The sequence below is a fragment of the Vitis riparia genome, chromosome 13 (assembly GCF_004353265.1).
Source record: "Vitis riparia cultivar Riparia Gloire de Montpellier isolate 1030 chromosome 13, EGFV_Vit.rip_1.0, whole genome shotgun sequence".
NCBI classification, from domain to species: Eukaryota; Viridiplantae; Streptophyta; class Magnoliopsida; order Vitales; family Vitaceae; genus Vitis; species Vitis riparia.
Window position 1 is genome coordinate 23,199,046 of NC_048443.1, and position 27,853 is coordinate 23,226,898.

At 36.2% G+C, this 27,853-nt stretch overlaps 4 protein-coding genes across 5 annotated transcripts; all 4 read right to left on the reverse strand.

The window, feature by feature from the left end:
* Nucleotides 1-487: 487 nt before the first annotated feature.
* LOC117928718 (transketolase, chloroplastic-like) lies at nucleotides 488-4,279 on the reverse strand (the record flags this gene model as incomplete). Its single annotated transcript, XM_034848711.1, is given in 10 exon segments — nucleotides 488-1,212; nucleotides 1,214-1,316; nucleotides 1,319-1,568; nucleotides 2,412-2,523; nucleotides 2,525-2,554; nucleotides 2,656-2,798; nucleotides 2,878-3,166; nucleotides 3,263-3,368; nucleotides 3,489-3,579; nucleotides 3,716-4,279. Coding segments are annotated over 10 exon segments (2,304 nt in total), but the record flags the coding sequence as incomplete, so codon positions are not given.
* A 3,346-nt stretch (nucleotides 4,280-7,625) lies between these two features.
* On the reverse strand, nucleotides 7,626-7,949 carry LOC117928436 (glycine-rich RNA-binding protein GRP1A-like). Its single transcript, XM_034848317.1, has one exon. The coding sequence runs from the start codon at nucleotides 7,947-7,949 to the stop codon at nucleotides 7,626-7,628; it is 324 nt and encodes a 107-aa protein (XP_034704208.1).
* Nucleotides 7,950-8,261: 312 nt separating this feature from the next.
* On the reverse strand, nucleotides 8,262-20,010 carry LOC117928055 (adenosine kinase 2). The gene is made up of 12 exons (XM_034847822.1): nucleotides 19,735-20,010; nucleotides 11,728-11,781; nucleotides 11,334-11,380; nucleotides 11,163-11,194; nucleotides 10,963-11,064; nucleotides 10,786-10,853; nucleotides 9,789-9,865; nucleotides 9,600-9,697; nucleotides 9,441-9,511; nucleotides 9,300-9,366; nucleotides 9,017-9,200; nucleotides 8,262-8,628 (listed from the first exon to the last, which is right to left on the reverse strand). Exons 1-12 carry the CDS (start codon nucleotides 19,815-19,817, stop codon nucleotides 8,486-8,488), a joined length of 1,026 nt encoding a protein of 341 aa, XP_034703713.1. The 5' UTR covers nucleotides 19,818-20,010; the 3' UTR covers nucleotides 8,262-8,485.
* A 3,182-nt stretch (nucleotides 20,011-23,192) lies between these two features.
* On the reverse strand, nucleotides 23,193-27,641 carry LOC117928054 (adenosine kinase 2-like). 2 transcript variants are annotated; one of them, XM_034847820.1, is made up of 12 exons: nucleotides 27,487-27,641; nucleotides 25,990-26,043; nucleotides 25,593-25,639; nucleotides 25,422-25,453; nucleotides 25,222-25,323; nucleotides 25,045-25,112; nucleotides 24,715-24,791; nucleotides 24,526-24,623; nucleotides 24,367-24,437; nucleotides 24,228-24,294; nucleotides 23,945-24,128; nucleotides 23,193-23,555 (listed from the first exon to the last, which is right to left on the reverse strand). In XM_034847820.1, the coding sequence occupies exons 1-12, from the start codon at nucleotides 27,567-27,569 to the stop codon at nucleotides 23,413-23,415; spliced, it is 1,026 nt and encodes a 341-aa protein (XP_034703711.1). In that variant the 5' UTR covers nucleotides 27,570-27,641; the 3' UTR covers nucleotides 23,193-23,412. The 2 variants fall into 2 exon arrangements, with proteins under 2 accessions (XP_034703711.1, XP_034703712.1); XM_034847821.1 differs by having other exon boundaries at nucleotides 25,990-26,054; nucleotides 27,487-27,569.
* Between the last annotated feature and the right edge of the window lie 212 nt (nucleotides 27,642-27,853).

The window sequence follows — 27,853 nt, forward strand, 5'->3', positions numbered from 1 at the left end:
AAAAACACAGAGAATCCGTTGATATGGACAATATTCATGTTGAGACAACCCAAATGGAGACACCACCATTACTTCCTCGCCCAGAAATCTGTTTGCAGTACTCGTGGCAGCTCTCCTCACATGCATGAATGGTTGCCCCTTCCACTTTCAGACACACCGGCATGCAGTCCTTGGCACACAGCGGAACTTCCTCCCCTGGGGCCTCATGTGCCACCACAATCGCCATTATAGAGATCAGAAGAACAGGACTTGTCCTCTTCATCATGGCCATGGCATTAGCTAGTTTTCTCTCCATTGTTGATCACTTCTTTTGTCAGGGTAGAATGGCAGGTTCCTTTATGCGTAAATGGAGGCAAGAAGGTGGAGCTACCCGCTATATGCTAGGAAAGAAATCTGCCATTCCTCGGTTTTAGGTGGATTGGAGCAAAGCATGGAGAAAGCCCAAAACATACAGATTTGTGGTGGGCAATTTTTGAAGGTTTCTAACTTTCTAAATAAAGGCTTTGAGTTAGGATTTGAAATAATTAAGCGTCAGATGACCAAGTAAACATGATTGATTACAATGCCAATATTGGAACAATTTGTTTGTATAACTTTTATTGAGATAGCAATGACTTTGCAATCCTTGTTATGTTTCCTTCAGTGAAACCAAACTTCTTGAAAGTATCCAAATAAGCCCCACTGGCACCAAACTCCTCCACCCCAACCACCACTCCTTCCTCTCCCACATACTCCCTCCACCCGATGGGGGAGGCTGCCTCGACGCTTACCCGCTTTGACACGCTTGGTGGCAAGACAAACTCCTTATACTGTTGTGGCTGCATGTCAAAGAGCCGCCAGCAGACGAGGGAAACCAACCTCACTGTCCTCCCTTCTTGTCTCAGCATTTTGGCACTCTCATAGCAGAGGCACAGTTCTGATCCGGTGCCAATCAGTATTATGTCTGGCAACTTGTCTTCAGAATTATCACTCACAATGTAACCACCTCTTTCAACTGAAGCTCTTGATGTTCCTTCCAAATTTGCAGCCACCTTTTGCCTTGATAATGCAATGAGGCTTGGTACATTGCGATTGGCAACAGCCACTTTGTATGCTCCAGCAGTCTCATTCCCATCTGCAGGCCGGAAAACTAGGAGCTGTGGCACTGCCCGTAGGCCAGCAAGCTGTTCCACTGCAGGTCGGTGTGTTGGTCCATCTTCCCCCAGACCAATAGTCATGGGTCATGATGTAGATGACCCCAGCATGGCTTAGAGCAGAAAGTCTAATGGAGTTCTTCAGGTAGTCGGAGAAAACGAGGAAAGTGGCTGCAAATGGATCAAGCCACTTCCATGCAATGCAATACCATATGAAATTCCAGCCATTGCATGCTCTCTAACCCCATAGCGAATGTTGCAGCCCCATGGGGAGTTAGGCTGGCTGAAGTCTTCATGGCCGTGGAGGTAAGCTTTGTTGGAGGTTGCAAGGTCTGCACTACCACGGATCAACCCCGGGAGCACTTTAGCAAGCTGGTTTAAGCACTTCTCAGAGTACCCTTGAGTGGCATCCACCGGATCCGATGTAGGAAACTTCTGTTAAGATCATAATAGAAGTTGTTACACAAATAAAACCTGTATACTATTGGCTTACTAAGTATAAAAGGAAAGGAACTGCAACAGGTTCCTCCAAAAGATGTGAAAGGGCAAAGGAACTGCTATAGCTTATACTTATACAAATCCAGCTGACTAGAAGCATAAAATTGGTAAGTGTATCTGAAAATAAATTAAGAAATATTCCAACTATCTTAACATGGAAAACTGCTTGTCTTCACATAAGAAGATTTCTAAGATACATCACCTGAAATCGGACTTGAAATCACATGGTGAAGATAGATTAGAACCCATCGGATTGAGACCCACACCATTAAATATGAGGCACCTTTGATGGAAGTGAAGAAAACTCCATGGAGGAGTAATGAAACTTGAAAGGACTCTAATCTGGACTTCATTCTATCCATATGTAAATGTGACAAGATGATCATGAGATGAACCCCATCGAATAATGAAAGTTCCACTACTGAATTTATTTATTTTTCTGAGGATGCATAGCATGAACCTTTTGAATTTGTCTGAGTTTTAAGATCATAACTTTTGACCTTACTATTACTAATGTTCAAGCATTATGAGAAAGTGAAAGAACATGTCATAAAATTTGAAATATTCAACTTCACTGTTCTTCTGCCTGTTAGAGTCTACTTGATGCGGTCCATTATGACCAGAATCCATGTTTTCAATAAGTCACTTCCAAGTAAAATGTGTTCAAGTTCGCTTACTTTGCAAGTGCAACAAGTGATCGAGAACATGGATGGTAAGATCAATAAACCCTCCTGGTATACTCTGAAACACAAATTTCCTTCAAAGTTGCAGATCAATTACCGGTAATGAGCTTTCCCAGCCAGGAAGCAAACCACCATCAAGGAGAATCTTGAATTCTACAAACTCTTGTGGATATTTGGTCTGGTAATAACATAGCCTTGAATGCCATTCTTTCCCCATACTCTGTTTGTATCTGCATTTCCCTGCAGCAGATTTAAATACAAGCCTCATGACTGTTTCTTTCAAAGATTAAAATGCTGAAAAGAATTAATTAAATAAACTCAATTTTCGCAACTAAAAAAACCTATAGATCATAGGAATGACATGGAATGGTTCTCGATCACTCCAGTTAACTTTCCGTCTCATTTTCTTCACATCCTTTTCATCAAAAGTACCATGATGAGCTTTGGAAGTTCCTTTCTTTTCAGACAATTTACCTATCAGTCTTCACCTGTGAAAAATGAAAAAAAAGTAAATAAATATGCACATATGCCTCTAAGGAGAGAATTCATTTTCAGATAATCCCACAAACCCTTATGAAAGTTGGTTTCTCTGTTTCCCTAAAAGCAGAGAGAAGGGCATTCTTGATGGCTTCCATGTCATTGTGTGTATCATCCACTGTGATTGTGTTCCACCCAAGAGCCTTAAATCGTGCCGATATATCTTCAGAAAAAGCTAGGGAGGTGGCTCCATCAATGGTATTAAGGTTATCATCATAAATTAGTGTAAGCTTGTTGAGTTTCCAATGTGCAGCCAAAGATGCAGCTTCATGTGATATCCCTTCCATGACACATCCATCACCCATGATGCAGAATCTACATTCCCAAATCATCATCATCATCACAGAAAATTACTACCACTTACATATACCGAGTTACTAGCCATCCAGATAAACTAGCCAGTTCACTTACGTCCTGTGATCAACAATGACAGCATCGGGTTTGTTGAATCTAGCAGCAGAATGAGCTTCTGCCAGGGCAAGGCCAACTGCGTTAGCTACACCTTGCCCAAGGGGGCCTGTCATTGGAAACATGTGTGAAATATAGAGCAACTTTAGAAATCAATTAAATAATATTCTCAAAGATGTATCAGGACACTAAATTTCCCTAATTACTTTTCAAGCATTACTTTTTGTACCTGTAGTGACTTCAATGCCATCGGTAACCACATTCTCAGGGTGACCTGGGGTCCTACTACCAAGCTTGCAAAGCCTTTGCAGGTCTTCCAGCTGAAAGAAAAAAAAAATGTCCAGAGAAAAAAAAAGGATCATACAATTATAGGAATCACCAATTCTATAAGCAATCAAGGAGTTAGAATAATTCCTCAGAAAAATTAGATATAGAAGAAGGAAATTGCCCACATACTTGAACTGATTGAAATCCAGCAAGATGAAGACAGATATACTGGAGGAGGCATCCATGGCCAGTGCTCAAAACAAACCTGTCCCTGTTAAACCATTTAGGATTTCTGGGGTTGTACCTCATCACATGCCTGTACAGAATATACCCAACTTCGGCCATGCCAAGAGGCATTCCCGAGTGCCCAGACTTGGCGGTTTGCACTGCATCCACGATCAGCATCCTAACATTATCCACGCATCGCATGTCAACTAATTCCTGGAAGAATTCGTTGTCTTCTTCATCATCTGCGTCCAAGTTTTGGTTGGATAGTTGGGGTTGGAATGCATGTTTGAGCTCTTGTAGCCAGGAGAGCTTGTAGTCTTTGCAGAGGTTGGCGGGTTTGCCTATGGGAGCATGGTTGGCTCTGAGACTATTACGTGGTGGGGGTGTCAACCCAATTCTGAATCTGTGATTTCTGCTGTTCTGGACTGTGGGTGTGGGGACAGAGAGAGGTTGGAAGAGAAGAGAGGAAATGATGGCTATAAGGGGATTGGTTTTTCCGGGGAAAGAGACGGTTGTGTTGGCGGCTCACAGTGGCTAGGGGTTTTCTGATGAGTGCGTGGAGCCATGGAGGTGAAATGTGATGTTACTTGTAGGTCTGTGGCTTTGACTGGTTTCCGTGTACATGGCACGCATGCAAAGCAAGAAACAGGTGCGTTGGCTATGCTTCGACTTCACTAGTAAAAATAATATCTTAAGCACTCTTCGTAATTGTTTTCGAATATCTATCCGTTTTCAAAAACAGTTTTTATAACTGATTTAAAAAAATCTGTTTGATAAGTTATGATATTTTCACCTTGTTTTTTAATATGTTTAAAAATAATTTTTACATGTGGCTTAATTATTTTTTATATTTATAAACATTTTTTTAACAACCAAAAACAAGTGAAAATAATTAAAAAATATTATTTAAACATGTTATTTTTTTATTTTTAAAATTAGAAAATAGTTTTATGTTTTTTTGGTGTGAAATGTGTTTTCTTATTTTTTTTGTTCCTAAAAATAAAAAACTATTTCCAAGAATAGTTATCGACAGGCTCTAAGATTTTAAAAACACTCCTCCTTTCCCCTCCCCTCTCTTGAAAAGTATGTCAACAATTTTCAAAGTAATCTTAACTTTCTATGGATTCTTAGATCTCTAGGTTGTGATTGATGGTCTCTCATATCTTTCAAGGCCTTCTTAGGCTTAAGGGTTTATCATCTTAGGCTATCCTCACTACAAAAGACAGTTCAAATGTTCAAAAGACTGCTCCATCTATAATTGGGACTTGATAAAAAGGTATCAAAGAGCTCTTAGGGGCTTATAATTCTCATTGAGCGCTTGAGGACTAATCCAGGTTCTGGTGCTTTGCTAATGCTCCCACTCATGCCAACAACTATAAATAACCTTTTAATGCCCCATTTCTCATATTCCTTCATCTCAAATCATTGCTCATGCTCTGTCTTTAGGCCTCTTTGTGTTCTAAAGGCTTTTCATGTAAGTTTTCATTCATTTCAATTCCATAAGAATGTTTCTAACTACCTTTTAACCTCTTCCTGCGGTTTTCAAGTAGCTTTTTGTTTTCTATGTCTTTCCACTTTTCACTTTAGGACTAGTATCTTAGGTCATAGATGCCTAAGGATCGGAGCCACCTCCTATGCCTTCATCCTTTGAGCCTATCATAAGCATCCCTATACAAGGTCCTTTTGACTTAGATGATCTTCCAATTGAGTGTTTCTTTTTTTAGGCTCCTCAAGACTGGTACAATGCTTAGTTCTTTATTTATAGGCTTGAGATCAAGTATGGTATTACCTTAAATGCTTTTCAAGATACTGATCCTCCTATTATTTTCCATGAGAGAGGTTGGGAGCCTCTCACGTCTCTTAATGGGGTTGTGTATCCTCACTATGTCTACATGTTCTATGCAAATATCCATTCTGATGTGGTTTGGCTTACATTTCAAGTCTCTATGTACAACCAAACCATTCTGGTTACCCTTTATTCTATTCGTCGAGTTCTTCGCATGCATGCCTTATTGGAGACTCTACCTCAATTTTTTTTTTGGTTGAGGTTCAAGCCCTTACTCACTCTAAGCTTGTCACCATTCTCATTATGCTCCTAGGTGAGCCTCATTTGCTCCATACCTATATTTCCTTGGTTGACTTCACCAAGTCAACTTTAGTCCTCGCCACATATTTCTCCTATGCTTTCTTTCCTTCCATTGAACGTAGATTAGGCTATTAGTTGCCCACATCCATGTCATTCTCTTTGGGCAACCGATCAACATCACTTAGGTCATTCTTAACATCATGGCCACATACTATAGTCTTCTTGTCCTCACAACCTTCCTTTAGCCCTTATCATCTCCCACATGACACCAATTTTGAGATTGATCAATAGTTAGGTATGTCTAGCTTGCGTGATCTCATTAGCGACAGTTCATGGTCCAAACATGTGAGCCATGTCTTCGGGCTAATTGCTCCAGAGGTTGTGCAAGAGAAGGAGATCCATGCAATGGGGTAAGATCCACTTATCGAGTCGAGTGACAAAGCCCGTACCTAGAGGGAGCAATAATCTATGGAGAGCAAGCTCTTCATGATCATCCTCTAGCCCCTAGGCCCCAACCTTTAGCGACCTTAGGCTTTTGTGAGTGAGAGACTCTATGGACCAACTCCACTTGCGGACAGATGCATGGAACACTCACATGGACACACACCTTTGTGAGGTCACAAAGCATATGGATGTTCATTTTAAGAGTCTCAAGGGGTAGCTCTTGTCTCTTACTTCATAGCTGATGTCTCGGGGTTCTTCTAGTTCTACACTCCCACCTCTATTTGATTTAGATTTTTAGTTGCTTTATGGTTTTTCTTTTTCTTTTTCTCTGTGGATCAGTGTTTTTTTGTACTAAAGTCATTGACCTAGTTTATCATGTATTTTGTTGGTCTGGATGCACCTTTATTTCTTTATCTCTTGTATTTAGAATAGTTTGATTATATATGAGTATTAATTTCCTTCTTCTGTCTATATTTTCCTTGTGTTTATTGTTTTATGATTATCATTTTTGCGACAAAAGAGGGAGATAATTTATTCTCGATTGATTGATTGTTAGATATCCATTGCATGCATGACTCACATTCATCTTGATTTGATAGAATTGATGAGTTATCTTTTTTCCCACAAACCACTTTACTTTGGTATTTTGTTGGTTGGTGTGTACAGACTACAAGTATTGGGGTATTGCTAACTTTTGGATGATGTTTATAGTAATTGGCATGTTAGAGAATGAATTGGTTTAGATGAGAGTTATTGAGACATTTGTTTACTCCATTTGAGAGTATTGAGGGTTTATATAATCAATATTCTATCCAATGTTTTCAAAACCGGACCGGTCATCGAACCAAAAAAGTTACCGGTTCACATTTCATTGGTCGAATTGGTGACGTCATTAATATATATTTTTATATATTATTAAAATTTAAAAATAATAATAATAAATAAAAATAATAAATTCTATCTAAATTTTGACAGTATCTATTATGTTTGTTGATTTTTTTCACAAAATTTTTTATCTATAGTTGTCAATCAACCTAATATTTTCAATAATTTCAATAAATAAAAATGTCAATATGCAATAAATAAAACAAATATTAAAAAAATAAATATTAAACATATCACAACAATTATAATCAATAAAAAATTAATAAATTAAATATAAAACATCAAAATTAATTTCCAGGGAGGGGGGGAGAGAGAGAGAGAGAGAGAGAAGTAACCTAACAATAATATCAAACCCAACGATCAAAAAGAGAGAGAACCAGCAAAAAGCATAACCAGAACATCAGAACAGAACCATTACACTAAAACACCCATCACCAAATTCTAAATCTAGTTCCTCTAGTTGCCACCCGAAGAACCACCACTCCTAGAGTAGCGAGATCCACCATCTTCGTAACTACGGTCCCGACTACCACCACCATAACCACCACCGCCGCCATAACCTCCACCCCCACCATGGATGTATCCACCATCGCGGCGACCACCTTCACCGTAACCACCACCACCGCAGCCGCTGCCACTTCCACTGGACTGAGCCTCGTTTACTGTTATGTTACAACCATCAAGGTGAGGAGGTGGTGCGGGGTTCCCAGAGCCGGGGGTGCTGCCAGCGGGATAATGCTCCAGGTGACAGTGGAGGTATTGCTTCCGGTTGGATGACATTCAAGGTGATAGTGGGGTACCAACCGCATGGGGAAGGGGAAGAAAATGAATTGCTGGGTCCAGAGGGAACCGACCGGTTCTTATTTTGGCACTTTTTATTTATATTATACTAAAACATCTTGGTTGTAATAAAATTTGAGAAAAAAAAATGAAAGAAAGAAAATAAAGAAAATAAAGTAAAAGGAAAGAACAAATGAAAAAAAAAAAAAGTTTCTATTTTTATTTTTTTATTCTACTTATTTAAAAAAATGATTGAAAAAAATAAATTCGTAGTCAACAAATAAGAACTAAAAAAATGCAAACAGCCAGGCACAAGGAAATAACTCAACCAATTTATAGAGGATTTATATGAAAACTCGGAATGAGTACAAAGTAAAAATTCAGGAAAACAAAAGCAACCTACACCCAATAAATGGATCCAGGAGCTAATAATGCACGATGCATGATCATTGGGCAGGGAGTAGAACCCGCCACAGGAAAAATAACTCTACTATTATTACTTGTGAAATGGAGAAGATCCCGGGTGAGAGATAATTCTAACTGAAGTCGGGCTTCTCTGGGTAGGTGCAGCCAGACCTTTGGATTATAACATGTGAAGCATAGCAACCAGCTCTCACACATTCTTCAATAGGCTTCTCTTGAACCAACTGAGACAAAAAACCTCCAACGAATGCATCCCCTACCACACAGGAAAAATCAAATTAAAAGAAAAAAAAAAAGCAAAGCAATGCATTATATTTATAACAAGGGGCAGCCTAATTAGCAGCTTCCACTAGAGGTGTCCATGCTTGCTTCTTAGGAGTTTACGTATTTAAGGGATCGTTCCCCTTGTCAAGTTTGACAAGGACAAACCTCTTGAGGTTGCACGAGAAAACACATTAATAAACAATTACAACTACATTGCTCATAAGCTCATCCTAATTCAGTGCATGACAATACCATTCTCACTAACCCTTCTTCACACCCTAGAAGACAGGAGCACTGAATCTCAATATGATGCAAACCTTTATGAAGGTTGGTCATTTTCAGCACTCTAGGCATGAATAATGAGATAAGAGAGTTCATACCTGCTCCATTGGTATCAACCAGCTTCTCCTTGGGCAGCAAGATCACAGGGAATGACTTCACTTTTCCATCCTCTGCAACTACAACAGGATCTGCACCTTGAGTGATCACAGTAATTCTCTTGTGTGTCCCTGATGCTTTTGGCCATTGAGATATTTTTATTGCAATCTCCTCAACGTTATCAGTCTGATCACAAAAGACAGCCAAATGAGGAAATTCCATTTTTTTCCTTCTTGTAGGGGGCAACAATCATCAAAAACAAATCCAACACCAAGTAATCCCTACCTCCCAGCCATGAACCCTGGAAAAGGTTCTTGCTTCCGTTTCATTCCCAAATACATAATCCATGTACCTTTATCCAGAAAGTATCAGTTTTGCAATTTTAGCTAAGAATATGATAAAAAAAAAAGGGGGCATAGAGCTTACGGTAGAGCTTTCTCCTGTTGATCCTTGAAGAATTCACAGATGAATGGAGCAGAAAGGTTCATCATGAAGACCTGCACATGAATGAGAAGATAATGGACATTGGGTTGCAGAAGCTATTGAAGAAAACAACTGCGATGAATCTGACTTAAAAAGAATTACCTTATTGTTTGCAGCTGCATGTTCAGCTACGAGTAGAATTGATTCAGGGGACACAGTCAGGAAAAAACCAGCAATATAGAAATATTTGGCCTTTTCAACTGTCAAAATAGGAGTTTAAATAAAAAAGAAAGTTCACCATATTATATAGCAACAAACAAGGAATAGAAGCATCAAGAAAGAAAATAATACCTAATGCCCAGTTTTCAGGCCTCTTCAAGTGTTCAGACTTGTAGCAATTTGCAGCCGATAAGTTGGCAATGAGTGACCTGCATAAATGATAAATATAGGACTTGATGCAGCAAAGTTTGGCAAATAAACAAGTGCCAAACAATCAATACTCGGTTTCTTGCTCTTCTTCCTATTAAAGATTCTAAAATCATCGTGGGATTATCAGAGGCTTGGATGCAAAATTTTTTTTTTTTTTGATTGGAAACGACACAAAGATATATCTTGGATGCAAAATATTGTTCTCAAACAATATGAACGCCCAGGAGAGACAGTGGTATTTTGTACCAAAGCACTTGGGAATATGCATAATTAACATGGAATGAGATGAAGCAAACGGCCACGTAAGGTTGAAATCCAAAGAAACCCAGAACATAAATAAACTAAAAAATACAAGTGGGTGTGTTTGCAAAGTATATACTACTGCAATCCACCCATCAGATAACAGACAGTCTACAGATTCAATGAAATGATTAACCAACATTCAACTAGTCACTAGAGGCTTAAAGAGTAGGAGCCGATTTTTATAGCATGTGCTGTATGATAGAAATTTTGGAGCACAGACTAGCCAAAACTTTGTTCTTACTTTTTGGATTTTATGAATGAACTGGTCCATTCCACACCATAAAAAATAAACTGGGGAGAGGTGAACAAAAATCATACAAAGGAACATACTATGTTCATCAAGAAGGAAAATCAATTACATTCTTTAAAGCTTTTTAGAAGAGAGCACATGGACAGGTTGCTGGCATATGTTCTGAAAAAATCACAGGAAAATATGATGACCCTTGACAATGACATGGGAAGCTCAAATAAAACCAAATGAACACCTCAAATGGACTTGTCAAGGAAGATCTTGCATTCCAAAAATAAATAAATTGATGGAGTATTGTAGCTATTTGAATTCTACATCTCACTGATGGATATTACTTTCTTCCAAATTTGTGGGTTAGGAACTCACCTCTCACCACCAACAACGCAAACTGCACATGTACCAGTTGGTGCAGTCTCATCCTCACGATAGTGAACCTGATCATGGATTGTTAAGAGGTCTCAGTAACAAAACAACTAATCTAAAATGGAGAGATGGATAACCATGGAAAAGCTGTAAAAGATGTAAAGAAGTGAAAAAACTTACGTTAACACCAGCAAGTTTTGAGTTTTTCTTCATTTCCTCCCCAAACTTGTCCTTTCCAATGCATCCCATATAGCTTGTTGCTCCAGGGATTTGAAGCATCCACTGCAAAACACACACAAGGCAAGGTGAGAAAATGAATGAAATTTCTTAATTAGAAAATACAGATGAAAGCTAAGCTCAATAGTAAATATTTTATGTACCTGGCAAACTCTAATCGAATTTTGAGTAGCACCTACACATAACATCATGGAACAAAAATGATTAGCATATAAACATGAGCCATCAGAGACATATATCATCCTCGAACTAGTTGGTATATCAATATGAAATATGAAACCATTACAGATCCAAATCAGAGATTTTAAAAATACCTCCAGCAATATACTCCACATTATACTTGCTAGCCATTTCATCGTACCTGAGAAAATCCATCCACATGAAATTGATTCAAATATGCAGTACTACAGCATGAAGCAAACCTTATAGAGGACAAACATACGGTTTAAAGCAAATCATAGAGAAAGTTCACAAAATGTTATGTAGGCCAACACAAGGCAGAATAAGGTGTTTTAAAATCAAAAACCATAGAAGAATAATAAAGAATTCATTTTTCAACAATTTGGGTTAAGGGATTTTAAAATCAAACACCACAGAAGAAGAATAAAAAATGCATTTTTTAATAATTCATGTTAATCAAACCAAAAGTTAAAAACAAATAAAAAGTTTAAGGGGAAAAATGCAAATAATTAGAAAAAACAAACTTACATGGGCAAGTGTTTGTCCTCAGCAAGAATAGCATTATTCAACTTGATGTCATATCTGTTAACATGCCAGTAATTTCAGAGTCACCAAATGATAAATTCAACAGTAAAGGAACAAAAACTTCATAGGAAACAAATATAACAAAATTCATATTAAGTAACTTTGTGGATGAAAAAACTATATTTTGTATTCAAGCATGATGATGATGAAGACAAATAATTGAAAAAAAGGACAAGTAATGAAAAACAATCATAAATGAAAATCACCACATAAGCCTGAGATATAATAAAATAAACAATAATTATCAATCATTGTTTCTTCTAAAAAGACAGTCTCACAACATATCAGAGAAAATAAATGAAACCACACAAGTAAAAGCTATAAACAACAGTATGACATGATCATAACCTTTGGTTCCATGGACCATTGGCTCCAGATCCAAAAATAAAAAGATAAAACAGTGGAAATACTTATATTAGAGAGTGAACTCTCAATATTGTATGGACAAATAGATGACAAAAGAAAATTATCGTGGCAAAATACAAGCTCCAGGAATTCTAAATACCATGAGTAACCAAGATAGATCTTTAAGAAAATCACAATAAGAAGATACAGAACAGAATGCAAATGAATTATTTGGAAACAGAATTGAGAATTCATAGGTATTCATGTAAGCCCCAACAGTAGATTAAATTTTTCCTGTTTGCAACTTACAAAGCTCGTATTATAAATGATTTGAGAGGAATTCAATGATTTCTGCATCCAATTCTTATGACCCAAGGAGAAGATGCAAAATTGAGAGAATATATTGTCCTTATTAAGATTATTTTTCCATGTCTTTCCCATTACACTCTCCCATGGGCTCCAATTGGAAAGTGACTTTAAAGTTCTCCAAAAGAGCATTGTTCCTGACATTTTACATTAAAAATAAATGCAGATTGCAAATAAATGGATGGCATGGCATGCTAATCCAACCATTAAAACTTTGATTTTCCACAGAAAACCCATTTCTCCATATTTTCCGTTGTGCTCATATCAAATGCAATGTAAAAAATATCCCTAAAACACATTTTTGGAAAGATTTCTATAGGAGGAGCAACCTCTCAATCTCTCCTCCCTGCCTATCCCAATTCTCGATATGAAGTAATTCTTCTATAGCTAACATTAGCACAGGTCTTGACACCTCCAGTTTTCTCTCACTTGGAATTTCCCTTTTTCAAGAAATCACATTTCTCACCTGCCTAGCATAAAGAGCTCTTGTTTTGTCATTTTCCTAGTTCCTGATGTGACCGAGAGATAAAGATGTTAAACTACGCATTTTTGTTGAGCCTAAATATATTATTTTTGGGTCATCATCATTTTGTGATAGAGTTCTATCATAGTTACGATTCTTTATATCAATATTAAAATTAGTCCCATACTAGGAATTAATTTTCTCTTGACTTTGATTAATAATATTCATAATTATTTAGATTTTTTTTTTCTACTTTTATTTCACTAATCTATATACTTTTCTCTCTATTGTCCTACATTCCAATACTTCCTCTTCTCTCACTTGGAATTTCAAGTTTCTGAGAAATCTGTTGGTCTCACCTGCCTGACATATGTATTAGGCATTAGCATAGTTCTGAAAGGCGTGCCTAGGCTCAGGGCGGCGCGACACCATCCTCCGGCGCCTCGCCTAAAGGGAGGCGACGCCCCATCACGAAGGCGCCGCTTAAGCGCGCAAGGCGCGAGGCGGTCGCCCGAGTCGCCTCCAAGGGTCCGACCAGGTACGCACTCTTCCTTTCCCTTCTCCTTCTTCTTCTTCTTCTTCTTCTTCTTCTTCTTCTTCTTCTTCTCCCTCCTGCCGTCGAGTTGTAGAGAGGAGGCGGGGCCGTGGGAGCCCTAATTTTTTTTTTATATGCAGGGCCCAAAACGACGCCGTTTTGGACCCTGTTCATTTAAAAGAACAGGGACCAAAACGACGTCGTTTTGGGGCCTGTTCTTTTTTTTAAAAAAAAAACAGGCCAAAACGACGCCGTTTTGGCCTGTTCCTCCCATCCAGCCCCCCTTTTCTGGCTTTCTCAACCCGAGACCACTGCCATTCTTTGCCCTAGCCTCTTCCATGCTGGAGAAGTGAAGAAGAAAAATAGGGGGAAAATAGGAGAAAAATAAAGGGGAAATAGTCATGTACCTTCCGGACCTCGGTATTTTTCTTTTTTCTTCACTTTTCTGCCTTTTTTTCCATTCTTATCTCATAACTCTCATTGGTAATTTATTTTTTTTTAAATATAAATATTATATTTTGAGTTTTTGACATGAAAATTTTACAAAATAAAAATAAATAAATAAAAAGCACTCATATGCATATTTATTGTTAATGTGATATTTGATAATGTGATATGCATTTTTTTTTCAATTTTTTTTCTTAATTTAATTATAATTATTTTCTTGTAGAGCATAGATAATTTGTTTGCAAGATGGATAATGAGAGTGAAACTCAAGTGGACTCTAGTGCAAGTGGAAGAAGAGATCCGGGGTGGAAATATGGTGGTTTGGTTAATGAAAAAGATTTGAACACCATCATATGCATTTTTTGTGATAAAGTAACCAAATGAGGCATATATAGACACAAACAACATCTTGTTGGTGGATATAGAAATGCTAAAAAGTGTAGAAAATGTCTGGAACATGTTAGAGAAGAAATGGAAGAGTATATGAGTTCCAAGAAAAATCAAAAAGAGCAAATGAATATGGGGAGCGAATATGTTAATGAAGATTTGTTTGGTTTGGAAGATGAAGATATTGGTGAGGAGATTAATAGTAGAACGAATGTCACCAACATTTCTAGTGGAGGTAGTAACCGAGGAGGAAGTGGTGGTGGGACGTTTTCTTCAAAAAAACCAAGACAAAAAGGTCCTATGGATCATTTTTTCACTCCTAATGCAGAGATGGTTGTTCAAAATCGAAGGAGTGGAAAGATGAATCAAACTACCATCAATGATGCCTACAAAAAGGAAGCAAGAGAAAGAGCTTGTATGCTTATCACAAGATGGATGTATGAGGCTGCTATTCCATTTAATGCAATCACATATCTGAGTTTCCAACCAATGATTGAGGCTATTGGCCAATATGGTGTGGGTATGAAAGGACCAACTTTTCATGAGGTAAGAGTTACTAACCTTAAGAAAGAATTGGCTCTCACAAAAGATTTGATGAAAGATCATATAATGGAATGGGGGAAAAATGGATGTTCAATTATGTCGGATGGATGGACCGATAGGAAAGAGAGAACTTTGGTGAACTTTTTGGTTAATTATTCAAAGGGAACCATGTTCATGCAATCCATTGATGCTTCTTCAATGATTCAGACGGGAGAAAAGATGTTTGAGTTACTTGACAAATGGGTAGAGCAAGTTGGTGAGGAGAATGTTATTCAAGTTATAACAGATAATCACTCAAGTTATGTGATGGCAGGTCATAAATACTATTTCTTGAATTTTTATTTACTTTTAAAATTTGAATTATTTATCTTGAGAACTTACGTAAATTTATTATCTACAACTTCATATAGGGAGGTTGTTAAAATTAAAGCGCCCACATTTGTATTGGACACCATGTGCCGCACATTGCCTTGACTTGATGTTGGAAGATATTGGAAAGCTACCAAACATCAAGAGGACATTGGAGAGGGCTATATCATTAAATGGGTATATTTATAATCGCTCAGGGATACTCAACATGATGAGGCGGTTTACTAGACAAAGGGAATTGCTTAGGCCTGCTAAGACTCGGTTTGCAACTGCTTTCATCACATTATCACGATTGCATGAACAAAAAAACAATTTGAGGAAGATGTTTACAAGCTCAGATTGGTCAGATAGTAAATGGGCAAAAGAGCAAAAGGGGAAAACTATAGCCAACATAGTTCTAATGCCTTCATTTTGGAACACTATTGTGTTTTGCTTAAAGGTTTCGGGTCCCCTAGTTCGTGTGCTTCGTTTGGTTGGTGAAAAAAAAGCTCCTATGGGATACATCTATGAGGCCATGAATAGAGATAAGGATGCAATTGTGAGAAGTTTTAATGGAAATGAAGAGAAGTACAAAGAAATCTTCAACATCATTGATAAGAGGTGGGAGATTCAGCTTCATCAGCCTTTGCATGCAGTAGGGTACTTTTTGAACCCAGAATTCTTCTATGATAAGCCAGAAATAGAGCATGATGCCAAGATTATGAGTGATTTGTATAAATGCGTCTTAAGGCTAACAAGAGACCCTGCTAAGCAAGAAAAAGTTGTGGCCGAAGTGAGTTTGTTCACAAATGCCCAAGGACTATTCGGGAATGAGTTAGCTGTTAGGACAAGAAAGACTAGAGCACCAGGTTAGTTATTTAGTTTTGTTTATTTAAATGATTAGATTGTATTTTTGCTAAAATAGGTGAATTGTTTCACTAAATTGTTAATATCTATACTACAGCTGAATGGTGGGCTGCATATGGAGCTTTGGCTCCAAATTTGCAAAAGTTTGCAATGAAAGTCCTCAACTTAACATGCAGTGCATCAGGTTGTGAACGGAATTGGAGCATCTTTGAAAATGTGAGTAACCAAATCCAAAATAATTGAGTCTTGAATGTAACTTAAAAGTTAAAACTTTAAAATATATTTATGAGCTTATGAATTTTTACAGATTCATAGCAAGAGGAGAAATAGGTTAGATCATCAACACTTGAATGATTTGGTGTACATCAAGTATAATCGAGCCTTAAAGAGAAGATACAATGAACGTAACACCATTTACCCAATTTCCTTGAAAGATATAGATGATAGCAATGAATGGTTGATAGGGAGAATGGAAGATGAGGATTCTCATGGAGGTGCACAAGATGATTTTGTATTTGATGATGACAATTTGACATGGGGTGATGTTGCTAGAGCTGCTGGAGCTGAGGAGGCCAGGTTTGATATTAGAGCTAGAGCTAGAGCAAGCTCAAGCATAATACCACCAACAAGGGGGATAGCTTCAAGTTCTAGAACTTTGCCTTCTCATTCACTAATAGATGAAGATGAAGATGGAGACATGGTTGATTCAGCAGATCAAGAAGATGGGGAAGGCTACAAATGTGGTGATGGAAATGATGATGATGATGATTTGTTGATTTAGAGGAGGAGTGATGATTGCTTGTTGTGGACAAATTTGTGATTTAAGTGTTTTTTAATGATGTTTTTGAATTGTGGACAAATTTCATGTTTTGGACCTTTAAGTTTGGAAACTTTGGATTTGGATATGTATTAGGCAATTAGCAATATGGATTTGGATTTGTTTTTATGCTTGGAGTTCTTTATTTTTATGTTTTTTGTTTATTAAATTGAAGTTTTGGATGATATTTGATGATTTATGTGTTTAGGACAAATAAATGATTGTTAAATTTGATTATATTATATAAAAATATATATGTAAATTAGGGTGCGCCTCACTTCACTAAAGCCCGCGCCTTGAGCCTTAGGCTCCAGGACTACTTTGCACCTTGGTGCGCCTTGAGCCTTTTAAAACTATGGGCATTAGGAATCTTTTAGGCTTTATTTAATTCATGGAATGACATTATAGGCTTGCGTTATCCATTCCTAGAAAGTAGAAACTAGGAATCAACTTTTCTTACTCAATATACAACAAGGACAAGATTCAAAATCATAAATTTATTTTCCATTTCTGTTTCAATATTTGTTTGTATAGGAATGAAAACAAATTTATGCTAAATTTCTACGAATATGCTTTCAAGTCCACATGCTCAAATAAATAAATTATTCAAAAACCTATAAAATACAATGTATGCTATTATAGAATATCACATTATAATAAAACCATTTAACAAGTCTATTTACAAAAATACCTTTAAATTTAAATAGCCATTTAAATGATTATAACCCCAATACCTATATAAACATATAATAAAATATAATAATATCCATAATTACCTAATGCATAAATATCATCCTAGCATTTTCATAATAAAAACCAATTGACAATGAAGAATAAAAAATAAAAATTTCAAAAATAAATTCAAGATTAAACATGTTATAAAAATCAACAAGACTTCACAACTTATATTTCGTTCCATATACATTAAAATGAGTTCAAATTTTAATAGTAATTATTAAGGATAATAATAGTTTTTAGGCAAAAAAAATTGAAAAAGCAAAAGTGATTGATAATAACACCATTGATATTTTTTTCATGTAAAAAATATTCTAAAAGTACGATTTATAGTAATAATAGAGAATAAAATGTGAATCTACCCAAAATTTGTAAAATCCTCTCATTTAAATTGTCTCTCTCCCTTTCTTTTCTTTTTATAACCGAGGAACTTTCCATGACCAAGCTCTTAGGACTCTCCATGGGGACTCAAACCTTAGGGTTCTAACCGCTCCCACAACAACTAGCATCGAGTAAATTTGGGTATCATCTTATAATTGATTCACAAATGAGTCACAAATGAGTAATTTATCTTAATTGATTCATTGTCTAGAACATCTTATAATTCTGATTTATTCTGATCTATCAGTATGCAAATGAAGTTGACTTGATTGGTCAGCTTGAATTATGATAAAAACCTTTCCTAGTACTCCTTTTAGCAAATTCACATCCCTTGATGAATTTCAATCCCCCCAAAAAACCAAATGTTTGTGCACGAGCCACACACTTAAATGGCTGGAATAAGAATTCAACAATCATTCCCAATTCACCATTTCAGTAACCAAACATGGCCTTAATGGAAGGGATTATATGGTAATTTTCATAAATTTCTTCAAAGAGGGAAGGACCCAGAGTGCTGGTTAAAAAGGATACAGTCCTAGGGGAAGGGGGTTTGTTTGTGCATTTTTCATGTTTACATAGAGCACCCAATCAGGTACCGAACTGATTGACCAAGAGGAGAGCACATTTTTGCCCCTTGACAGATAATCCCATCCAATTTTAGCTTTTAAGATTTCAGTATCATCTAGGTGTTTTTGTATCACCCTTAGTTTCACCAAAAAGAAAAATAAAACATAATAAGTACATGCGTATATATATAAAATAACCAGCATATAGTAATTTATATGACCTAGAAAAAAACAACAGACGATATCTCAATCATGTCAAGTTAGCAAAAGGCTATGATTAAACCATGGTAGGAATAGAACGGATCATAGTTCCTTGTGCACCAACATCCCATGAACTTGAGACCACTGTAGAGTTTATATGTAAAAATTTTAGCAAGCAGAGCACACATGGGTATCCTAAATATTTACCAACAGTAATGAATTCCCTAAGGAATAAAAGATGAGCATGATCAAATTGATCACATGTAGCAGTATGTCCATCATTTACCAAAAGATTGGTGTTCAAACTAAACTAATCCTTAGGATCCTTCATTTCCTAAACTAAATAAAAATAGAAACTAGTCCTAAGGATCCTTTATTCCCTAAACTAAATAGAAACTAAAGATTGAGGTATCAGATCCCTTAATCAGGCCGCAACACCAATTTGAATGGAATCTATGTTAACCATTGAAATCTTTTAAAGCAACTCTTAAATCTTTTCCATATAAAAAGGAAAAAATATACAAAGTGAATATCACTATCTCTACATCGATTTGATCCCGCTAAACTCCAATGTCATTGTCCTCACCACCACAAAAAAAGGAGAGCAAAATGCAGATCCAAGCCTATCAAACTAATATCTATAGTACCAATTCAAGCAAAAATATGGAATTCAGATCCATCATTAAAACAAATAATAATCGAATAAAAATAATCTAGCTTAGTTTCGGTGATTACTTCACTCCCCAAAATATTTCATTTCAATCCCTTTCCCTTTCCTCAGTACTCTCAGCCACCAACCAGATCTGAGAACGCTACCAAACACATAACCCCCAACCAGTCAGATCTAAAACACAACCAAAAGAACGGATCCAAGAACAAAAACAGAATCAAAACGCAGCATTTGAAAGCAGAGGACGACGAACCGCAGAACAAAGGAGAGTAGAGTTACCTTTGAAGGAATTCTTCGTCGACGACAGAAGAAATGTCGAGAAGGGGGTTGCCCATGCCCAGGAGGATTCCTTCGTAAGCCATTGAAGAGATCCAAGAGGGGGTTGGCACGAGGCGAGAGTGGCCGAATAGAGGAAAAGGAGGAAAGGAGGCAGTGGTAGTTGGAAATGCGATCTGTAAGGGGTATTTATCGGTGAAATGTTGGTAAGGGGTCGCTGCGTCACCAACCCCAACTTCCCCCACTGGATTGAAAAATCGGAATTTATGGGCGATATTTCGCCGAAATATCGGATATCGGTCGGCCTTTAACCCCGATTATCAATTTCCAGGAATATCGTCAAACAAAATCGGAAAATTGCCGATATTTCGGAGAAATATCGGTGGATGACCCATAAATCGGAGATAAATCGCGAGTGATCTGACGTGCGGAGCAACCGGAGGTGGATTTCAAAATATCGCCGATATTTCCTACCAGTCCAGCCCGCGCACAGGATACAGAATCTGTCCATTTTTTTTTAAAACAAAAAAACACAAGATGCTATTTGTTAATCTGATCATGATTTGCAGGCAAAGGTTGTGTTTTTCAGTCTGGCTCAAAAATCGTGGTTTTAGGGTTCGTGAAATTTAAATCCAATGGCACAACAGCAAAGAGACCCCTAAAACAGATCCAGAAAACACAGGGAGCAAAAGAAAATCAATTTTTTTGGTTTTCCTTGGGGTTTTGCATGGATTTTCTCGGAAATCAAACGAAGATGAATTTTCCCGGAAATCGAATGGGGGATGGATTTTCTTGGGAATCAAACGGCGGTTGCAAAAAAAATAACAACAACGTGATTAGATTAGTACCTGCGAGGATTGAGAGTGGCAGAGGAAAATAGGTCTTTTTTAGGAGGTTGGAGGAGAAGAGAGGTGATGATGGCCATAAGGAGGTTGGTTTTTCCGGGCAGAGAGACGGTTGTGTTGGCGGCTTACGGTGGCTAAGGGTTTTCTGACGAGCGTGTGGCTTTGATTGGTTTCTGTGTACGTGGCACGCATGCAGAGCAAGAAATAGGTGTGTTGGCTATGCTTTGACTTCAGTAGTAGAAATAATATCTTAAGCGCTCTTTGTAATTATTTTCGAATATCTATCCGTTTTCAAAAACAGTTTTTATAACAGATTTAAAAAATTCTGTTTGATAAGTTATGATATTTTCACCTTGTTTTTTTATATATGGTTTAATTATTTTTTATATTTATATATATTTTTTTAACAACCAAAAACAAATGAAAATAATTAAAAATAGTTTTATGTTTTTTTTTTTGTGAAATGTGTTTTTTTCCTTAAAAATAAAAAAACGGTTTCCAAAAATAGTTATCTCTAAGATTTTAAAAACATTTCCCCTCCCTTCTCTTGAAAAGTGTGTCAAAACAATTTTCAAAGTAATCTTAGGTTTCTATGGATTCTTAGATCTCTAGGTTGTAATTGATGGTCTCTCATATCGTTTTTACATATTTGGGTTATCAAAATCATATATTTTCCACATCGATAGGCCAAAACCTAACTTTCCCCGGCTTATTATATTATATAGGGAGAATTATGTTTTGATGGGCCAATTTGAGAATAATAACATTTTCGGAACCCAACTTTCCGCAAGATATGTCCACTGTTGGGAAAAATATTAAAGGAAACCTGCATTCTGGTCTGAGGTGTTATTTTATACCGAAAATACCCCTCCATTGTTCATCGTCCCTGTGAAAGGTCCCGATATTTCCTACCAGCCCACGCAGGATGCAAAATCTGTCCAATTTTTTTTTTTTTTTTTATATAAAAAACATAAGATGCTATTTGGTAATCTGATCATGATTTGCAGGCAAAGGTTGGATTTTTCAGCAAGGCTCAAAAATCGTGGATTTAGGGTTTGTGAAATTTAAATCCAATGGCCCAAAATCAAAGAGACCCCTAGATCAGATCAAGAAAACACATGGAGGAAAAAAAAAAGCACTTTTTTTTTGTTTTTCTTGGGGGTTTTGCATGGATTTTGTCGGAAATCAAACGAGGATGGATTTTCTCGGAAATCAAACGAGGATGAATTTTCCCGGAAATCGAATGGGGGATGGATTTTCTTGGGAATCAAACGGGGGTTGCAAAAAAAAAATTAATAACTTGATTAGATTAGTACCTGCGAAGATTGAGAATGGCAGAGGAAAAAAATAGGGCTTTTTTTAGGGATTCTCTCGTCTGGAGGCCAACTTCAGAAAAGGGCCTCGGAAATCAAACGAGGATGGATTTTCTCGGAAATCAAACGAGGATGAAATTTCCCGGAAATCGAATGGGGGTGGATTTTCTTGGGAATCAAACGGGGGTTGCAAAAGAAATAATAATAACTTGATTAGATTAGTATCTGCGAGGATTGAGAATGGCAGAGGAAAAAATAGTGCTTATTTAGGGATTCTCTCGTCTGGAGGCCAACTTCAGAAAAGGGCTCCTTGATGCCCGAGTGAGAGACGATGTTGTGAGAGACGGTGGCTGCTGACAGGGACAACTAAAGGGCAATTTTGGAATAGCATTTTAAAACAGTAGATAGTGCATGTTTCCTTTAATATTTTTCCAAACAGTGGACATATCTTGGATTATGGAAAGTTGGGTTCCGAAATGTTATTATTCCCAAATTGGCCCATCAAAACATAATTCTCACTATTATATAAGGTAAAACTGTGTATTATACTTTTGAATAATGAATTGGTAATTTAAGGTTTCTAACCCGTGATTTTTACATTTTCATATTTTATAGCTAGTTTTTCATTTAAAAGATTCAGTGCATCCTGTGTTGATTGTTCTTTGAGCTACCCAAAATTATTATTATCATTTTTTAAAAAAAATAAGTAAAATAATTAAAGCTATTTAATTTTGGGCTAAAAGGAAACACTTATTCATTTCTCTCTAAGTGTTACCCATACTTAGATCATATAACTGTCAACCTTATTCTAGTCTACCTCTATTATATATAATTAAAAAATAATTTAGCTTTATTTATTTTTCTTTTTTAACACAAAATAATAAATTATTTTTTATAAAAATAAAATATAAAAATTAATAACATTCATTTATTTATAAATTTTATTTATTTTTTAATATAATTAAATTTTGAAAAAAAAAATTAAATTTTCCATTGTTATCCAACTCATCCCTATGTCATTGTATTTGGTTATAATAGAAATTATTATCCCCATTGGTTTTAATGATGATAATAATAAGATAATATTTTGGCACTTTTTATTTACATTATACTAAAACATCTCAGTTGTCATAAAATTTTTGAAAAAAAATGAAAGAAAAAAAATAAAAGGAAAGAACAAATGAAAAAAAAAGTTTTTATTTTTTATTTTTTATATTACTTGTTTAAAAAAATGATTGAAAAAATTAAATTCGTAGTCAACAAATAAGAACTAAAAAAATGCAAATAGCCAGGCACAAGGAAATAACTCAACCAATTTTTGGAGGATTTATATGAAAACTCAAAATGAGTACAAGTAAAAATTCAGGAAAACAAAAGCAACCTACACCCAATAAATGGATCCAGGAGCTAATAATGCACGATACATAATCATTGGGCAGGGAGTAGAACCCGCCACAGGAAAAATAGCTCTACTATTATTACTTGTGAAATGGAAAAGATCTCGGGCTACATGAGAGATAATTCTAACTGAAGTCGGGCTTCTCTGGGTAGGTGCAGCCAGACCTTTGGATTATAACATGTGAAGCATAGCAACCAGCTCTCACACATTCTTCAATGGGCTTCTCTTGAACCAACTGAGACAAAAATCCTCCAACGAATGCATCCCCTACCACACAGGAAAATCAAATTAAAAGAAATTAAAAAAAAAGCAAAGCAATGCATTATATTTATAACAAGGGGCAACCTAATTAGCAGCTTCCACTAGAGGTTTCTATGCTTGCTTCTTAGGAGTTTATCTATTCAAGGAATCGTTCCCTTTGTCAAGTTTGACAAGGACAAACCTCTGAGGTTGCATGAGAAAACACATTAATAAACAATTACAAGTATATTGCTCATAAGCTCATCCTAATTCAGTGCATGACAATACCACTCTCACTAACCCTTTTTCACACCCTAGAAGATGGGAGCACTGAATCTCAATACAATGCAAACCTTTATGAAGGTTGGTCATTTTCAGCACTCTAGGCATGAATAATGAGATAAGAGAGTTCATACCTGCTCCATTGGTATCAACCAGCTTCTCCTTGGGTAACAAGATCACAGGGAATGACTTCACTTTTCCATCCTCTGCAACTACAACAGGATCTGCACCTTGAGTGATCACAGTAATTCTCTTGTGTGTCCCTGATGCCTTTGGCCATTGAGATATTTTTATTGCAATCTCCTCAACATTATCAGTCTGATCACAAAAGACAGCTAAATGAGGAAATTCCTTTTTTTTCCTTCTTGTAGGGGGCAACAATCATCAAAAACGGATCCAACACCAAGTAATCCCTACCTCCCAGCCATGAACCTTGGCAAAGGTTCTTGCTTCCGTTTCATTCCCAAATACATAATCCATGTACCTTTATCCAGAAAGTATCAGTTTTGCAATTTTAGCTAAGAATATGATTAAAAAAATGGGGTATAGAGCTTACGGTAGAGCTTTCTCCTGTTGATCCTTGAAGAATTCACAGATGAATGGAGCAGAAAGGTTCATCATGAAGACCTGCATGTGAATGAGAAAATAATGGACATTGGGTTGCAGAAGCTATTGAAGAAAACAACTGCGATGAATCTGACTTAAAAAGAATTACCTTATTGTTTGCAGCTGCATGTTCAGCTACGAGTAGAATTGATTCAGGGGACACAGTCAGGAAAAAACCAGCAATATAGAAATATTTGGCCTTTTCAACTGTCAAAATAGGAGTTTAAATAAAAAAGAAAGTTCAGCATATTATATAGCAACAAACAAGGAATAGAAGCATCAAGAAAGAAAATACTACCTAGTGCCCAGTTTTCAGGCCTCTTCAAATGTTCAGACTTGTAGCAATTTGCAGCCGATAAGTTGGCAATGAGTGACCTGCATAAATGATAGAAGAGAGCACATGGACAGGTTGCTGGCATATGTTCTGAAAAAATCACAGGAAAATATGATGACCCTTGACAATGACATGCGAAGCTCAAATAAAACCAAATGAACACCTCAAATGGACTTGTCAAGGAAGATCTTGCATTCCAAAAATAAATAAATTGATGGAGTATTGTAGCTATTTGAATTCTACATCTCACTGATGGATATTAAATTCTTCCAAATTTGTGGGTTAGGAACTGACCTCTCGCCACCAACAACGCAAACTGCACATGTACCAGTTGGTGCAGTCTCATCCTCACGATAGTGAACCTGATCATGGATTGTTAAGAGGTCTCAGTAACAAAACAACTAATCTAAAATGGAGAGATGGATAACCATGGAAAAGCTGTAAAAGATGTAAAGAAGTGAAAAAACTTACGTTAACACCAGCAAGTTTTGAGTTTTTCTTCATTTCCTCCCCAAAATTGTCCTTTCCAATGCATCCCATATAGCTTGTTGCTCTAGGGATTTGAAGCATCCACTGCAAAACACACACAAGGCAAGGTGAGCAAATGAATGCAATTTATTAATTAGAAAATACAGCTGAAAGCTAAGCTCAATAGTAAATATTTTATGTACCTGGCAAACTCTAATCGAATTTTGAGTAGCACCTACACATAACATCATGGCACAAAAATGATTAGCATATAAACATGACCCATCAGAGAGATATATCATCCTTGAACTAGTTGGTATATCAATATGAAATATGAAACCATTACAGATCCAAACCAGAGATTTTAAAAGTACCTCCAGCAATATACTCCACATTATACTTGCTAGCCATTTCATCGTACCTGAGAAAATCCATCCACATGAAATTGATTCAAATATGCAGTACTACAGCATAAAGCAAACCTTATCGCGGACAAACATACGGTTTAAAGCAAATCATAGAGAAAGTTCACAAAACGTTATGTAGGCCAACACAAGGCAGAATAAGGTGTTTTAAAATCAAACACCATAGAAGAAGAATAAAGAATTCATTTTTCAACAATTTGGGTTAAGGTGTTTTAAAATCAAACACAATAGAAGAAGAATAAAAAATGCATTTTTTAATAATTCATGTTAATCAAACCAAAAATTAAAAAGAAATAAAAAAAATTTAAGGGGAAAAATGCAAATAATTAGAAAAAAACAAACTTACATGGGCAAGTGTTTGTCCTCAGCAAGAATAGCATTATTCAACTTGATGTCATATCTGTTAACACGCTGGTAATTTCAGGGTCACCAAATGATAAATTCAATAGTAAAGGAACAAAAACTTCATAGGAAACAAATATAACAAAATTCATATTAAGTAACTTTGCGGATGAAAAACTATATTTTGTATTCAAGCATGATAATGATGAAGACAAATAATTGAAAAAATGGACAAGTAATGAAAAACAATCATAAATGAAAATCACTACATAAGCCTGAGATATAATAAAATAAACAATAATTATCAATCATCGTTTCTTCTAAAAAGGCAGTCTCACAACATATCATAGAAAATAAATGAAACAACACAAGTAAAAGCTATAAACAACAGTATGACATGATCATAATCTTTGGTTCCATGGACCATTGGCTCCAGATCCAAAAATAAAAAGATAAACAGTGGAAATACTTATATTAGAGAGTGAACTCTCAAAATTGTATGGACAAATAGATGAAAAAAGATAATTATCGTGGCAAAATACAAGCTCCAGGAATTCTAAATACCATGAGTAACCAAGATAGATCTTTAAGAAAATCACAATAATAAGATACAGAACAGAATGCAAATGAATTATTTGGAAACAGAATTGAGAATTCATAGGTATTAATATAAGCCCCAATAGTAGATTAAATTTTTCCAGTTTGCAACTTACAAAGCTCGTATTAGAAATGATTTGAGAGGAATTCAATGATTTCTGCATCCAATTCTTATGACCCAAGGAGAAGATGCAAAATTGAGAGAATATATTGTCCTTATTAAGATTATTTTTCCATGTCTTTCCCATTACACTCTCCCATGGGCTACTAAATAGAATCTAAGTAAAATGGAAACTAATCCTTAGGATCTTTTATTTCCTAAACTAAATAAAAATAGAAACTAAAGATTGAGGGATCGGACCCCTTAATCAGGCCACAACACCAATTTGAATGGAATTTGTGTAAACCATTGAAATCTTTTAAAGCAACTCTTAAATCTTTTCCATATAAAAATGAAAAACGAAAATATACAAAGTAAATATCACTATCTCTACATCGATTTGATCCCGCTAAACTCCAATGTCATTGTCCTCACCACCACAAAAAGGCAATGCAAAATGCAGATCCAAGCTTATCAAACTAATATCTATAGTACCAATTCAAGCAAAAATGTGGAATTCAGATCCATCATTAAAACAAATAATAATAGAATAAAAATAATCTAGCTTAGTTTCGGTGATTACTTCACTCCCCAAAATATTTCATTTCAATCCCTTTCCCTTTCCCTTTCCTCTGTACTCTCAGCCACCAACCAGATCTGAGAACGCTACCAAACACATACCCCCCAACCAGTCAGATCTAAAACACAATGATAAGAACAGATCCAAGAACAAAAACAGAATCAAAACGAAGCATTTGAAAAGCAGAGGAGAATGAACCGCATAACAAAAGAGTGTAGAGTTACTTTTGAAGGAATTCTTCGTCGACGACAGAAGAAATGTCGAGGAGGGGGTTGCCCATGCCCAGGAGGATTCCTTCGTAAGCCATTGAAAAGATCCAAGAGGGGGTTGGCACGAGGTGAGAGTGGCCGAATAGAGGAAAAGGAAGAAAGGAGGCAGGGGTACTTGGAAGTCCGATCTGTTAGGTGTATTTATAGGTGACTGCATCACCAACCCCAACTTTACTAAAAAAATATTATTACCAAAAAAATAATATTTACCATTAATTACTAATATTAAGATTGAACTAAAATTAAAAATTAAAGGAAATCTAATTTAATATTGGTACTTTTTTTTTGCTTATTCAATATTTTTATTTTTATACTTATTTTT